Here is a 17,180-nt window from a genome sequence, read left to right on the forward strand (position 1 = left end):
TGTAGAAAGAGAAGACGAAGATAGTGATGATGATGGTGAGAATGTTGATAGCATAATATTAAACAGCGATAGTTATTGATTTTCTATATAATAAACAGGATGTATTGTGTTAAGTGTAAGAAATCGACAGATACTAAGAAATATACCATTAGAATTGAACAAACAAAGAATGGAAGATATCTAAAGAAAGGTATTTGTTCTGTATGCGGTGTTACTAAAACTCAATTCGTTAAAAAGCCTGATTGACTAGAAGAAGGTAAAGGTGTTAGAGAAGACATTATAGAAGAAATTCACAAACCATCTAGAAAAAACTTTGACAGATTAAGTGTAGTTATAAAAGGTATCGATGATCTTTGGCAAGCTGATCTTGTAGAAATGGATAGTGGAGTATTAAAAGGTGTTTCCAAAATCAATAAAGGTTATAAGTATTTGCTAACGATTATAGATGTGTTCTCGAAATATGCGTTTGCTGTTCCTGTTAAAGATAAGAGTGGGAAGAATGTTACAGAAGCATTCGAATCCATATTAAGAACGAGAAAACCTAGTAACTTACAAACTGATCAAGGTAAAGAGTTTTACAATAAAGAGTTTAAGAAGTTAATGGAGAAAAATCAGATTAATCATTACTCAACCTATAGTGGTAAGAAAGCTTCTGTTGTTGAGAGATTTAATCGAACGCTTAAACAGAACATGTGGAAAAGATTCACAACCCAAGGGAATTATAAATGGATAGAGATATTACCAACACTAGTTAAAGAGTATAATCATCAAATTCATAGAACAATTGGTTTAAAACCTATAGAAGTTAACAAGAAGAATGAGCGAACAATATTGGAGAAAGTGTATCAAAAAGAATATAAGCGTGTTAAGCCCAAATACAAGTTAGGTGATCATGTTCGTATAAGTAAGTCGAAAGGGTTATTTGAGATAGGATATACACCTAATTAGTCAACATAAGTATTTGTTATTAGTGAAGTTATCCCATCTAATCCGCCTACATATAAAATTAAAGATTTAGAAGAAGAGGATGTGCAATGTAGATTTTACGAACCAGAACTATTAAAGACGAAACATAAGGATGAATACTTGGTAGAAAAGGTGTTGAGAAAGAAAGGTGATAAAGTATATGTTAAATGGCTAGGGTTTGATGATTCGCATAATAGTTGGATAGATAAGAGTAATGTTGTAGTGTAAATATAAATGTTTGTCCTTTATGGTTATTATGCCATAAAAGGATAGTTTGAACGAGATAAGGGTATCGAAACGCTACCCTTCATAGCACATATTTCCAGCGCTCGTATTATAGGAGATGAAATTATCAAAAAAATAAGCGACTCCTCATATACGAGGGGTCGCTCCAAAACAAAGTTACATACAAACAAATATGAGTCCTCGAAACGGGGACCCACGTTAATCCACAACAACATATAATCTTCATCAATGAGTCTGGTCTACTACAACAAACTTCAAAATTCCTCCGAAGCTAGGAACTTCAGAAACTCGTCTTACACAGTAAAACTAGCTGGTAACGAAATAAACAATCTAAAGAGTTAATTTCTTATATAAAGTCATCGCACTGAATACACGCGTTTAACGAATAAACACAAAGAAACTCCCGAACGGAAGATTTTCCGGTTGCAAAATATACCATCATGACACAAAACAAAACATCAGAAGACAAGCTCATTTCAGAAAAGATAAGCGGTCTAGATATAGACCACTTCAAAGAAGCGACGTATGCATGTTTGAAAGGGGTCCAGTGCTGGTGGACCCCACGAAAATGAAGTTAAAAATAAAGATTTTCTATATAATAAATATAAGTACTATGGATAGTCCACTTAGCTTAAACAATATTTGTTATGAACAGATTAAAGACAATTATTGGTATGGTCTGTTTGGAGATTTTAAATTGATTATAGATAAGAACACTGGATACTTTAACGCTACCAAGTTGTGTCAGAGTGCTGGTAAAAGGTTCAGAGATTGGAAATGTAGCAAACATAGCATAGAGTTGATCTCTTACATAAATCAAAGCCGGTGCGGGATATCTGGCGCCGGCTACGAAGTAACTGGGGATAATAAAGATGGGTTAACAAAGAAAATAACTGGTCAATACGTAACTAAGGAATTAATTCTTGCTATATCTTTATGGCTTTCTCCTGAGTTTTATCTCAAATGTAACCAGATTATTATCAATTACTTCACTCGAGACTTTAGACAATATGCACAAGACAACGAAAAATTACTAACCACATTAGAAGAAGTTGAGCAATCAATGGAGAAATTAAGGATTCAAAACGAAGAACTCAAGACCATAGCAGCCGAACATACAGAAGATCCGGGGAAAATACACAAACTAGTTATCGTTAAAAAGAACCTCACGGCTGGTCAGCTTCAAGACATAGTAGACAAGTACGACACAGACAAACATGATCAGGTTCGGCGTTATGAGTCATACAAATATTGGGTTGGAAGGGTTCAATAGCGCAACATCAAAGCAAGACTTCAGTGTCTCGAAGAAAAGTACCCAAGCATGTCAGTGTTATCAGAAACCAAAGATCCAAACTCAGTCAACCTCCTAAACAAAGTCAAAGAAAAATACAGCTGTGTTGTTTCGTATGGTTGTCACGTGGATATTGAAGGAGAAGACGACGACGAGTTTGTTGTTGATTTGTTTTTGAGTATAAGAGATTTGTAAAGGTAAGGGGTATGAGTTTTGGACACCCCTATCAGAAGAAGAATTGATTAACAGTATAGATCGCTTGTATGATAGGTTATTATCTGATAATTAAGGTTACGACTTTTATGGTTTAATCCATCAAAGTACAATTTCAAGCGTTAAACAAACCATCTGTTGTAACATCGAATGCTAAATTCAATATACCACCTAAATCAGGATTATTATGATATTTTCTTATTATGGCTCTCCAATCTACGTAATGTCTAAATATATATATAAAATCTACAGAGAAGTCTTGATAAATTGAAATGTTATGCCAATGAACTCTGTCTTTGAACTCTGCAATAAATTCTTCTGTTAAATTTTGAGACATTGAAATCATTTCCCAATCTACTTTGTCAGCGTAATCTCTTATAAGGTTTTCTGATAATTGTTTAGTTCCAGATATGTACCACCAATTAACTCTATCTGCATGTTCTCGTATAAAGGCCTCAGAGAGTTCGTTTTTATAAGATATAGCGTGAAAATCAACTTTATCTATAAACTCATTAATAAATTCTTCAGATAGCTTTTGGTTATACGATACTTCTTTCCAATCAACTCTATCTGCAAATTCTCTTATAAAGTCTTCTGATAAGTCTTGGCTTCCTGAAATAATCTCCCAATCAACTCTATCTGCAAATTCTCTTATAAACTCTTCTGATAACTTTTTCCATAAACATATTTCGCTCAAATTAACTTTATGCAGATATTTGCGTATGAAGTCTTCTGTAATGTGATCATAGTTATATTCCTCCTCATAATCATCATAACCTATAGATAACCATTGTTCATCAGTCAGTGAATCTAATATCTCATCTGACAAGTTCATAACGTTCGCATAAAGAATGTTTTGTGTAAGAAATGAGTTGTTTTCTTTAGTGGCTTTCTTGAACAAATGATCTAACATACCTATGGACACGCTAAAATTTATTTTGTCTTCATCATTATAACCACCAATATCTAAATATTTACATACACAATCAAATACAGGTTTGTAGGATAATATTTCCTTAGCACTAGTCATGTTTGTTTTTATTTCTTAGATTTTTAAATTTATTTCATTTTTGTTGGTTTTCTATATGACAAATATGGAGAAAGAATTTGATTTATTACATGATAGACTTGAACTAATTCATCATGATCTTAAACTCTTAGCAACACTACTAGAGAAGCAAATACTGTTAAAGGAAAAAGAGTTATTAGTAATGCAACAAAAAACATCTGATTTGAGTAGTGATGATTAATACAAATATGGTAGTGATGATTATGATGATGATGATGATGAGTAAGCTTACAAAAATGATTCAGTTTTAAATGTGTATATGTGACTTTGATGGGTCTTCCCATGAAAGTTCTAGACTAACACAACGAGGAAACATATGTAGGCAATGGCAGACGCGTGCAGATATTTAAACGATGTGTTAGAAAAAATGAAAATGAGCTGAAATAACCCGGTGAAGATAAAAATTGAAGATTTTCTATATAATAAATAAGATGAATAATTATAGTAAATTTACTGTAATAGATTTAAGACGACAATGTAAAGAGAGGGGAATCAGAAGATATTCCCGATTAAGAAAAGCAGAACTGAAAGACCTTCTTAAACAATATGACGATGAACAAAGCAGAAGGCAGGTTAGAAATATATACCCATTTCAACAAGAAGTATTTGAAGAAGCAAGAATCAAAGTTGAATCACAACCAATCGATGTAAAACTTAAAAGCACAGCATTCAAATCAAGATTAGAAACATGGAGATTTACAACAACTTATAAAGAACATGATCCACTAGAACAATATATCACCTCAACATCAAAAGCTTTAATAAATAGATTGAACATCAGCTTACAAAAACATGGATCGTTAAAGGCTAATCTACTAATAAGCTGTCAATATAAGAAAGGTAAAGAGATTCAAGACATTTACTTCAACATTAATAACAAAGAGGTATTCCAATCAACCAATCTAAAAGAATTCTTAAGTGATGCTAAACAAATATTACGAGCAAGAATGGATGAGTTCCAAGCTAGAGGTTCTGGATGGACTCTTACAAATATAAACTACTTGGAGTTAGCTCTTAATAAATATGCACCATATAGAGGATCATCATACATAGAACTACCAAATGAAATTAAAAGGAAAAAAGCTGTTATCAATGTAAAGAACAAAGATGAAAAATGTTTCTTGTATTCAATTGCCTCTGCAAGCTGTTAAGATAGAAATGCCACCGAAAGATACATACGTTGAATTGAAAAACTATCAATTTACGATGAAATTGCCATTTACGATTTACGCTGATTTTGAATGTTTGCAACATAAAGTTATGGGTTGTAAAGAATGTTATCCGGATAACGAGCCATATACCAAAAAATATCAACAGCACAAACCATCTGGATTCTGTTACTATATTGTAAAAAGTGATGGGAGTAAAACTAATCCTGTTGTGTATAGAGGTAAAGATGCAGCAAAAAAGTTCATAAGAATGTTAAAGAAAGAAGCTAAACAAATATCAAACATATATAGTCAAAATAATGAATTACCATTAACACGTAAACAGATAAAAGAGTTCAACCAATCCGAATCCTGTTCTTACTGTAAAGTAAAATATACACCAGAAAACCACAAAGTTAAACATCACGATCATATAACAGGAGAGTTTGTAGCTGCATTATGTAACAACTGTAATTTGAAAGTTAGAATACCGAAGTTCGTACCAGTGATTATACATAACTTATCTGGATATGACTCTCACTTGTTTATAAAAGAGCTAGGATGTAATAAAGAACAAATAGAATTAATACCTAATAACGAGCAACGCTACATATCATTCAGTAAAAAAGTTGGAACTATCAAATTAAAATTCGTAGATTCATTTAGATTTATGGCATGTAGTTTAGACAAATTATCATCAAACCTAACGAGAGAACAAATGGTGCACACACAACACTTCTATCCTGATGAAGAACAATTTAACCTTGTAGCAAGAATAGGTGTTTATCCGTACCATTATGTTAACAATTGGGATAGGTTTAGAGAAAGAAAATTACCACCAAAGGAAGCATTCTACAACAAGCTTAACAACACACATATAAGCGATGAGGATTATAAGCATGCAAAGAAAGTGTGGAAAACATTTAAAATTAAGAATCTCGGACAATACCATGACTTATATCTAAAAACCGATGTGTTGTTATTAGCAGATGTGTTTGAGAACTTTAGAGAAACATGTCTTAAAGCTTATGGTCTCGATCCAGCTTGGTATATGACAGCACCAGGTTTAGCTTGGGATGCAATGTTAAAGATGACAACTATAAAACTAGAGTTATTAACTGATTACGATATGGTATTGATGATAGAAAAAGGTATAAGAGGCGGGATTAGTCAATGCTCAAAAAGATATGTGAAAGCAAACAATAAGTATATGGAAGATTACAATAAGAATAAAGAAGATTCTTACTTAATGTATCTAGATGCCAATAACTTGTATGGGTGGGCAATGAGTCAATATATGCCGTATAAGGGATTCAGATGGTTAAGTGAAGATGAGATAAGAGAAATAGATTTCACAAATATACCTGATGATTCTGATACTGGTTACATATTAGAAGTTGATCTTGAATATCCTAAAGAATTGCATGACTATCACAAAGACTACCCATTAGCACCTCAAAACATGTGTCCACCTGGTTCAAAACAATCAAAACTCTTAACAACCCTATATGACAAAGAAAAATATGTAATTCACTATCGAAACCTAAAACAATGTCTTTCACTTGGATTAAAACTTAACAAGATACACCGAGTAATAGAGTTCGAACAATCAGATTGGTTAAATAAATATATTGGTTTAAACACGCAGATGAGAACTAGAGCAACAAATGACTTTGAAAAAGACTTTTATAAGCTCATGAACAATTCAGTTTTTGGAAAGACTATGGAAAATATTAGAAAGAGATGTAAACCTATAAAAATAGAATGTGATCCAACAAGAGTAGAAAAACTAATTGCTAAACCAAATTTTAAAGATAGAATTATTTATACTGAGAATCTATGTGCGATCATAATGAATAAAACAAAATTAACTTTCAATAAACCAATATATGTTGGAATGAGTATCTTAGATCTATCGAAATATTTAATGTACGACTTCCATTACAATGTGATGAAACCAAAATACCAAGACAAAATAGAAGTATGTTATACAGATACTGATAGCTATATATACCATATTCAAACAGAAGATGTGTACGAGGACATGAAAAACTACATTGATTACTTCGATACCAGTGACTACCCTAAAAATAACAAACATAAGATACCACAAATAAATAAGAAAATACTTGGTAAGATGAAGGATGAGATTAAAGGTACAATCATAGAAGAGTTTGTGGGTTTAAGAAGTAAGATGTACAGTATAAAAGCACCTCAAATAGATTTAACAGATAAAGATTTTAAAGGTAAGTTCGATAAAGAAAAGTGTTGTAAGAAAGCTAAAGGTGTTAAGAAGAGTGTTGTGTATAAAGAACTCACATTTGACGAATATAAGGACTGTTTGATTAGCCAAAGAGAATATTATAAGAAGATGAATTTGATTAGAAGTTATAAGCACGATTTGTACAGTATAGAAGTAAATAAGCTAGCTTTAAGTTGTGTGGATGATAAGAGATGTGTTTTAAAGAATGGGATAGATACTCTACCATGGGGACACTATAAGATAGAAGAGAAATAGTTTTAGATTGTAAGTTTTTAGATGTAAGTTTTTATGATTTAAATGTCATAAAAGCATGCGCAGTGCAATTACCCAATCTCGCTTTATGCTATCCTTCTGTGTTAAAGTGTAATGGTCAGTGGCGGATATGTAATTTTTGGTAGTTAGGGGGTGGGGGGAAAGTGGGCCAGAAGTTATGTACCCAATCTACTAAAGTGAAAAAGAATGTTAAATCATATCAACGACTGAAGCTACACGCTTGTCTTTCTTCGATAGTTACTGACTGATTTTGAAAGTCACAATGTTGTAGGCCTACTGTAACAGCGTAAACTCGGAAGAAACATTCCAACTGAATGATACGAACAATTATTCCCAATGTCTTGAACATGAAACGTGGGTTGCACGGATAACGCTTAAAGTGGGCTGGACTGCACTGGAATTTCCTTCCGCCAAATTAGTGTTTGGTCTTAACTCAGTTCTTCTGTATAATTGTCTCTTAACAACATTTGAACATTTCTTTTAGATAATAATAACTAACTAACTAACTAACTCTATGACCTATGGAATCCGAAGGTTCAATACCGCGTTTACAAAATATTTCCACTAACTTCTGTCCTTAGCCAACTGGATCCAGTTTCTACTCTGTACTCTTATTTCTGCAAGATCCATCTTAATATTCCCTTCCCATCTACGCCTAGGTCTTCCTAGAGGTCTTCTTCCAATTGGGTTTTCAGTTAAAATTATGAAAGCGTTTCTAATTTCTTCCCTTCTGGCTACATGGCCTGCCCTCCTGAACCTTCTACATTTAATGACCTTAACAATGTTAGGTGAGCTGTATAAACTATGCAATTCCTCGTTATGAATTTTCTCCATTCCCCATTTTCATCCCTCTTTGGCCCGAATACTACTACTACTACTACTACTACTACTACTACTACTACTACTACTACTACTACTACTACTACTATTACTACTACTACTAGTACTACTACTACTACTAATAATAATAATACAGATTATTATTATTATTACTATTATTATTATTATTATTATTAGTAGTAGTAGTAGTAGTAGTAGTAGTAACAAAAGTAAAGATTAAGTACATGACGAAACAGCTTTACTAGTGTATAGCAGACAGCGACTAGTGCCACTTATGCTCAGCCTACTATCATCCGTGCTTCCAGTTTTGGCACCTGCATACATAATACGGTAGTTATCTAGCCACTAACTCCCCCTGTGTACATCTGCTTATAGAGACCACTATCGAGCACAGTCGTTGTAAAGAGTTGAAAGCGGTAAGATGGCGAAACGACGCTGCCTTACACCTACACTTAAGTTCAACACGCAGTGGGAGGAGGATTATCTCTTTGTCGAAGATGACGGTGTAGCCAAATGTTTAGTGTGCTTTAAAACATTACACGGATTTAAAAAGTTCAACCTTCAACGTCACTACAATACTTATCACGCGGAGCAATACAGGGAACTTGAAGGAAATTTTCGCAAAGAAGAATTGAAGAAGTTGAAAGAGAATAAGGCCGCATCGGAAAAGGAAGACTGGGAGAGAACGTGTGAAGCCTCTGTGCGGGTGAGTTACAAAATTGCGTTGCATATTGCGAAATTGTTGCGCCCTTTCACAGACGGAGACCTAATAAAAGAGTGTATAGTAATATCAGCAGAAGACTTTTGTCCATCTCGAATACAGCAGTTTGAATCGGTTCCACATTCCCGACAGACTATTACACGACGCATAGCACATCTTGCAGATGATGTTTTGAGCCAGCTATCGGAACTTTCGAAAACGTTTATTGCATTTTCCCTGGCGCTCGACGAAAGTACGGATGTTAGAGATACTGCGCACCTTGCTATCTTTATTCATGGTGTACATAGTGATCTGGAGATTTGAGAGGAACTGTTGCACATAGTACCTATGAAGGGCACCACAACGGGCGCTGACATTCTTGCGTGTGTTGAAGAGAGTGTCGAAAATACAGACCTTGCGTGGAATGCACTGGTTTCTGTAGCGACCGATGAGGCACCTGCTATGGTTGGGAAGGAAGCAGAGTTCGTGGCGCGACTAAAACAAAAACTGCAAGAGCTTGGGGTGTCGCATGATATCAGGGAAATTCATTGTATGTTGCATCAGGAACAGTTGTGTGCAAAGAGTGTAACGATGAACGATGTCATGGACGTTGTAGTTCGTACCACCAGCTACCTCAGAAAGCATGGACTGAGACATCGCCAATTTAAATCCTTCCTCGAAGACCTAAACAGTGCATACGGAGACATACCTTATTATACTGAGGTGCGGTGGCTGAGCCGTGGGAACTTGTTAAACCAGTTCTTTCAGTTACTAATCAACATTGGTATGTTTCTCGATATGAACGATCATTCCGTGCCAGAACTGAAAGACGACCAATGGAGATGCAACCTTGCGTTTTTGGCAGACATAACTACTCATCTCAATGCTCTTAACCTCTCATTGCGGGGTCAACATCTGCTAATTACAAATATGTGCGATCGCGTCGAAGCGTTCAAAATGAAGCTATCCCTTTGGGCGCAGCAATTTGAAAAGAAGATTTTTTTCACTTTCCCAGCTTAGGCACCTTACAAGAATCCGGTAAACTATTTGACTCTACTCATTACCGCAGTTTGCTGCTTAGCCTTAAGGACGAGTTTGAAACCAGATTTGAGGACATAAAATGTTTGGAGATGAGCTTCAGGGTATTTGCCACCCCATTCTCTACAAACATTGCAGACGCTCCTTCTGATGTTCAGTTGAAACTTATAGACTTAGTGTGCGACAGGGAATTTAAAGAGAAATTCCATCAGAAAAGCAATTTACAAGAGTTCTATAGGAATTTCCCTCGATGTCGATTTCCTCGACTGCATACAAATGCTGCCAATGTTATGTCAATGTTTGGTTCGACGTATGTGTGTGTGAGCAATTATTTTAAAAAATGCGACTAACGAAATCAAACCAGAGAAGTTCGTTGTCCAACCATCACCTGGAATGTTTGTTTCGTCTAAGCTGTGTGCAAACAACATCACCTCGTATAAAGACACTTACGAAGAAATTGTGCGGTACATCTGCCTCAGAGAACAAGGCTTGAAATAAAACACTTGTCAGTTACTAGTGTTTATAGTGTATTTTCTTTTTTCTGTGTTTCTAACTTTATACACATTCGGCCTCTTTGTGCGATTTCGTGTTCTGTTGGTTTGAATTTTGATTTGCTACTGTCAGACATTTGTCTCTTGTGGCGTTAAGATACTTGAGTACGCTTCGGCAAATGTGATTGCATGTTTCGAACTTTTGGGAATGTGCAACAAGTGTTTTTCTTTTGGCACCTTTGTCTACGATCTCGGATTTCTGTGGTAAGTTATAAAAGCTATTACAATGTTTATATTTTGTAGCTACGGAAATCTAATAAGTATAGACTATTTGGATGATTTCTAATTGAATAATATATTTTCGAATAAAATCTACTCAAATAATATGCTTTTCGAATTGTTCCTCATCTCTGTTTCTTTGCCTCCATTAGCACCCAGTGGCAATTTACGGCAGAACTCAAACAGGTGTTATGCATGTTTCGAACACGATCTTATATTATTATTATTATTATTATTATTATTATTATTATTATTATTATTATTATTATTATTATTATTTTCAACCTCCCGTCGTTCTGCTATCAATCTAGCAACGAAAGGCGTTTACAACTTAGCAAACGTGAAGCGAGTGACAAGTTACAGACCGAGTGCTAATGAAATACAACATCACGAATTGTGTAAGCAAGCTAAAAAGGCCTGAAACAATTCGTTTCCGATTTTTGCAGTCGTTTTTACGTCTGTAAGCTGACATGTTTAATATTAGTTTCTTTCGTTCTTTCTTGTTCCTTGTTAGTTACTTCAACGCTAACTGTAACCTCTATCATACGTCTTTCTCGATCAAAACGTACCAATTTTATTTCCTGCAGTGCTTTCGCGTCACTGCTTTCGAAATGGGGAGGGGGAGAGCACACCTGCACATTTCACGCTTGCGTCTGCTGAATGCTTCAACATCGTGCGAATTTCTGACCAGGCTTGGCCGTAGGTTTTTTGCCATCATGTGTGGTTGGCAATACTTATCGGATGCAGCGGAAGGGGCGAAGCTACCAGCCAACTGTGCTCACCTGTTCTTATCTCCGCTCGTGCTCGCTCACGCTTCGGCTCCGGGAGCCAATTCATGGACAGGCCTGTTGTAGTTGGTCCCATTTGTCGTCGTTACGTTCCTGCAATTGCTCAAGCTTTTCATCAAAACGCTGAGCTTGGTCCTTAATTTGTTGTGATTGGTCCTTAATCTGTCGTGATATCCCTCTTAGAATATCCAACACGTTTTCTGGAGCATTCCTTTCGGCCTGAACCATTTGGATATCCATCGTTTCACTATTCGTAGTACTTTTTTTTGGGGGGGGGTATCACTTTTCCACTTCTTAAGATAGTGAAATCAATGTGAGGCTCAATGGTGCTCGTTTTACTGTACTTCAAACGATACACTTTCACTTTTTTTCTTTCCCGGGTTTCGGCACCAGTTATATAACGGTTCGCTTTTTATTAAATTAATTGAGCCTCTACAACGCAATCTTCACTGCCACAATTCCATTTATTTATTTCTTGTTGTCCCTGACAACTACGTTCCAAAATCTTATTATTTAAACATTTGAATATCTTTTTATATATTAACATTATATCTATATATTATTTCTTTTTCTTTCTCTTCTTCTGATATTAAAATCAGCCAGCCTAGTACATACATGGTCCATCTTTAGAATATCTTATGGTCCAAATGTACAATGTACCGTTGTAAGATCTCTACGTCAGTTGTTTCCTCTTCCGAAAAATGTTTTCAATGTCCAAAAATGTTGCTACTGCATACCCTGATTTTAACTCCTTCAGGTGGTTTTAGGAAAACTGGATTCACTCTCTAAGAATTAATTCGTTAAGAAATTCGTTAAGGAATTCGTTTCTTTCAAATGGAGATACGACAATCCCATGACAAATTCCTAAAAAAGGGAATTAAATATAAATGTTTAAAAAGCATATTTTGCCAGACTTTTCTGAAACAAAGCAAGCATTTTGAATTCCAATATAAACTCTGTGGAGTGTATTTTATTAAGAGTAGGACAAGAGCCCACTATAACTTTCTAAAGGTAGGACAAAATACCACTTGATATTTCACAAATGAACATTAAATGCCGACTTCATACATTAAGAACGCAGTCAATTTAAAATTGAACAAAGAACATTTATTATGCAATAAAGTCACTATATTTCACAGCGTGTTTTGATACAGTTGATATGTATAAACAAGAAAAATCGACAAATAATGCTAAATTGCTAATGCAATATGCAACACAATACGTTTGCAGAAACCAATACATAGTCATTTAGGGGCGTATCCTGGAAACTTTTTCTAGAAGAGTAAGTTTTATATATATTAAAAGTAAAAAAAAAAGTTTATTTCCCTATTACGAAAGCTTTAATAAGACAATAAATACATATATTATTATCATATTATATTTCCTGTTTGTTACCTTTTTGAAACCTGGGTCTTCACCAGTATTGGGCAAATTTCAATTGAATTAACAATTAACAATTAATCTGTAAAGTTAATTGCTAATTGAAATTAACAATTTAAGTAAGTAATGGTTAATTGTTAATTACAGTTGGCCATTAATAATGGAGAATCAATTGCAATTAATCAATTGATTGAAAGTAATTGCAGTGGAAAGTAATTGCAATTGAATTCAGTCATTCAATTGCAATTGAAATTAATTGGCAATTAATTCAATTGCAATTGATTTCTACAGCAATTACTTTCAATTGATTGATCAATTGCAATTGATTTTCAGTGATTAATTTTCAACACTGTAGTTCAGAGAGGGCGTGGGACAATGAAAACTTTAGCCACGATTAATTGACTCACCACCCATCGTGACCCAAGACCCACCGTGACCCACTCTGAGCCATCACCCACCATGAATCACTCTCATCCACTGTGACCCAAATACCCACCGAAACCCATTGTCATCAACTCTGACCCATGATTCACGCCCTCTTCTCTACTGACTAAAGAGTTTAAACTTGTAATAAAACAAGAATATGAAATTATCACTCATCGGAGTTTGAATTTCTACGATCAATCGCTCAAGCACCGCTTTATTACAATAACGGCGGATCTCACCTTTCTAATATAAATAAAATAAAGAGTTAGTTTGTGTCTGTCTGTCTATCTTTGTGCGGTCTGTGGACCAGACGAGTGGACGGAAACTTTTCAAAATTTGGTCACGGGTGGCTTGGTCTAGGCCCTAGATCAAGACGTTTTTTTTTTTTTCGAACTAAGGGGGTATCAGAGGGACGTTTTCCGGGACCGGCCTGGGGACCAGACAAGTTGACCGAGAGTAACTAGATTTTCGTCACGGGTACCTTGGTCCAGGTCCCACACCACGGAAAAGCGTTTTTACAAAATTAGAACCAGGGGGTCTCAGGGGGCGTTTACCGGGACATGTAAAAGTAGTAGAAAATGACCGATGTTAGTGTCGATTTCATAGTTTTCGCGGTCGCTGAGATCAATGGTGCAACTCCGATCGCATTAACTTCCAAATTCATCCTATTCGGCTGCGGGCCGGGGTCAACGGGGAGGGGGGAGGGATACCGAAATGTAAAAGTAATCCAAAATGACCGATATTAGTGTTAAATCCATAGTTTTCGCGGTCGTTGAGATCAATGGTGACACTACCATTAGTGATGGCTTTCAAATTCATTCACCGTTGTATGCGAGCCTTAGGTCACCAGAGGGGGGAATTCCGAGACATGTAAAATAATCGAAAATGACCGATATTAATGTCAAATTCATAGTTTTCGGGGTTGCTAAGCTCAATGGTGAAACTCAAGACCGCGTTTACTTTCACAATTAGCTGCCATTAGCTAAGGAACGGAGACATTATGAAGGGGATCAAAAGACATGTAAAAATAATCCACAATGACCGATATTAGTGTCAAATCCGTAGTTTTCGCGGTCGCTTGAGATCAATGGTGATACTTTCATTAGCGATGATTTTCAAATTTAGCCACCATTGTATGCGGGCCGAGAGTCACCGGGGGTGGGGAATTGCGAGACATGTAAACATAATGGAAAATGACCGATATTAGTGTCAAATCCATAGTTTTCGCTGTCGCTGAGATCAATGGTGATGAATGGAATACAAGTTAATGCTGTTCCGTCAGGAACGATTTCGAGGTCGTTTCCTTCACATCGTCTTGTCGTGTTTTCTACCGTTTTCTAAACCTATTTCCACGTTTTGTGAATTAATGGTAGTGGGTCAAAATGGGCATTCAATGTGGAAAGAAAAATGACCCACTCTCACACCAGTATCGAATTTCGAGGTCGCTTTTTTGGCATTGTTTAGTGCATGTTTTGTACCGTTTCTGCGCATATTTTCACGTTTTGTGTGCTACTGAAATTGGGTCAAAGAAGACCTACAAATATGGCAGAAAAAGACATATTCATCCCATATTCGAGAGGGGGTGCGGTGGCTGTGGTTGAGCGTTCACCTCCGGTGCTTGCAGTCCCTGGTTCGATCCCAGCTCATGCCGTGTGGACTTTGTGGTGGACAAATACCGTGCTCGTGGGTTTTCTCGGGGTTCTCCCGTTTCCTCCCACTTTCTTCATTCCACCCTTTCATACATCTCTCATCATCACCGTCTCCTTTAGCCTAACCGACATAACTGTGGGACGCAAAACTTAAAGATTTCATTTCATTTTTTTTTCATCACACATTCAAGGACCATTTTGACCCACTTCCACTGATGCACAAAGCGACACAAATCATGCATAAAAAATGTGAAGGAAACGACATCGACATTCGATGGTGACGGAACAGCATTAAGTTATTCCGCTATACTTTTAGGCCATTTTGACCCATTTTTGTTGTTGCACTAAAGTGAAAATAGGAGCACAAAACGGTACAAAACAGGCACTATGATGCGAAAGAAACGACCTCCAAATTCGAAAGTGGCGAAACGATGGCTCTTTTTCCTCACACTTTGGTGGACCATTTTGACACATTTCTGGTGATGCACAAAACGTGAAAGTAGGCGAACAGAACGGTACAAAATACACACTAAACGATGTGAAGGAATTGTCCTCCAAATTCGTTGGTGGCGGAACAGCATTAACTTGTTTCGTTATATTCATAGGTCCATTTTGACTCACTTCCGGTGACACACAAAACGTACAAAAAAGGCACTAAACGATGCGAAAGAAACGACCCCGAAATTCGAAAGTGGCGGAACAGTGAGCCATTTAACTCCCATTTTAAAGGCCCGTTTAACTCACCTCGGGTGATGCAGAAGACGAGAAATAGATGCAGAAAACTTTTTTTTTTTTTTTAATTTACTAAGCGATGCGAAAGACACGATCTACAAAATTCGATAGTGTCGGAACAGTAGGTCATTTTCGTCACACCTTGGAGGCTAATCTTGACACTTCTGGTTCTGATGGCCTCGGTGGCTCAGTGGTAGAACATTTACCTCTGGTGCGTGGGGTCCCGGGTTCGATTCCAGCCCTCGCCAATTGAACTTTGTGGTGGACAAACACTGTGTGCGTAGGTTTTCTCGGGGTTCTCCCACTTTCTTCATTCCACCATTTCATTCATTACTCATCATCACCGTCTCCTTTAGCCTAACCGGCATAACCGTGGGACGTAAAACTCAAAGATTTCATTTCATATTTTTTTTTTTTACTTCTGGTTCTGGTGACGCACAAAACGTGGAAATGGGGCACAAAAGACACAAAACAGGCATTAGTCAATGCGGAAGAAAGACCTCGAAATTCGGTAGCGGTGGAGCAGTGAGTCATTTAACTCCCACTTTGAAGGCCATTTAACTCACTTCCGATGACTCACAAGACGTAGAAGTAGGCACAGAAAACTTTTTAAAAAATAATCACTAAACGATGCGAAAGAAACGATCTAGAAATTCGGTAGTGGCGAAACAGTGGGTCATTTTCGTCACACATTGGAGGCCCATTTTGACTCACTTCTGGTGACGTACAAAACGTGGAAACAGGCGCACGAAACGGCACGAAACATTCAATAGTCGATGCGAAAAGAAGGACCTCGAAATTCGGTAGTGGCTGAAAAGTAGGTCATTTTCGTCCCACCTTCGATGCCCATTTTGACCCTCTTCCAGTTGTACAGTGCATACATATACCTATTTTACATATCAACTTTTTGCCCTATTTGCATATGGGATATTTAAATTTTCGTGTTATATTTACATTTAATTTTTAAAATAAAGGATTAGGTGTGGAATCATTAATCAGATTTAAATTTGTTTATATATATTATTATGTTATTTATCGTGAGGTGAAGCATATAATTATGTATATTCAGTGTTCATTTAAATATTAATCGTATGTATCATGTATTTTGAAGAGAATCCAAGCTTCAGTATCTCGTTCTGGAAGAACGTAGAGTAAAAAAAAAAAAAAAAAAAAAAAAAAAAAAAAAAAAAAAGTTTCAAAGCAGAGTCTTTGTGTGTACGCAAAAGCTAGGTGGTCTGGAAGAGGACAGTAAAGCATAGTATCCATCTAACTTTTCTGTTTATAGACATAACTAGACACATGGAGTATATGTCAAGATATGGATTCTTATATTTAGTCTTTTCTGCGTGAGGAAGTAACATTTCCGTTCGGTGCCGGAGTGCCCGAAA

The 17,180-nt window shown here is 36.2% G+C and overlaps 1 protein-coding gene and 1 pseudogene across 1 annotated transcript; both read left to right on the forward strand.

The window, feature by feature from the left end:
- Positions 1-8,730: 8,730 nt before the first annotated feature.
- On the forward strand, positions 8,731-9,333 carry LOC145687500 (general transcription factor II-I repeat domain-containing protein 2-like). The gene has a single exon (XM_081760964.1). The coding sequence runs from the start codon at positions 8,731-8,733 to the stop codon at positions 9,331-9,333; it is 603 nt and encodes a 200-aa protein (XP_081617090.1).
- Positions 9,334-9,357: 24 nt separating this feature from the next.
- LOC145687501 (general transcription factor II-I repeat domain-containing protein 2A pseudogene) lies at positions 9,358-10,029 on the forward strand (annotated as a pseudogene).
- The last annotated feature ends 7,151 nt before the right edge of the window (positions 10,030-17,180 follow it).

Source organism: Thermobia domestica, chromosome 6 (genome assembly GCF_964235325.1).
Source record: "Thermobia domestica chromosome 6, izTheDome1.hap1.1, whole genome shotgun sequence".
Taxonomy (NCBI): Eukaryota; Metazoa; Arthropoda; class Insecta; order Zygentoma; family Lepismatidae; genus Thermobia; species Thermobia domestica.

Excerpts from the sequence above, each read along its gene's own strand:
- LOC145687500 (XM_081760964.1), top strand. The coding sequence starts at position 8,731 with ATGGCGAAACGACGCTGCCTTACACCTACACTTAAGTTCAACACGCAG.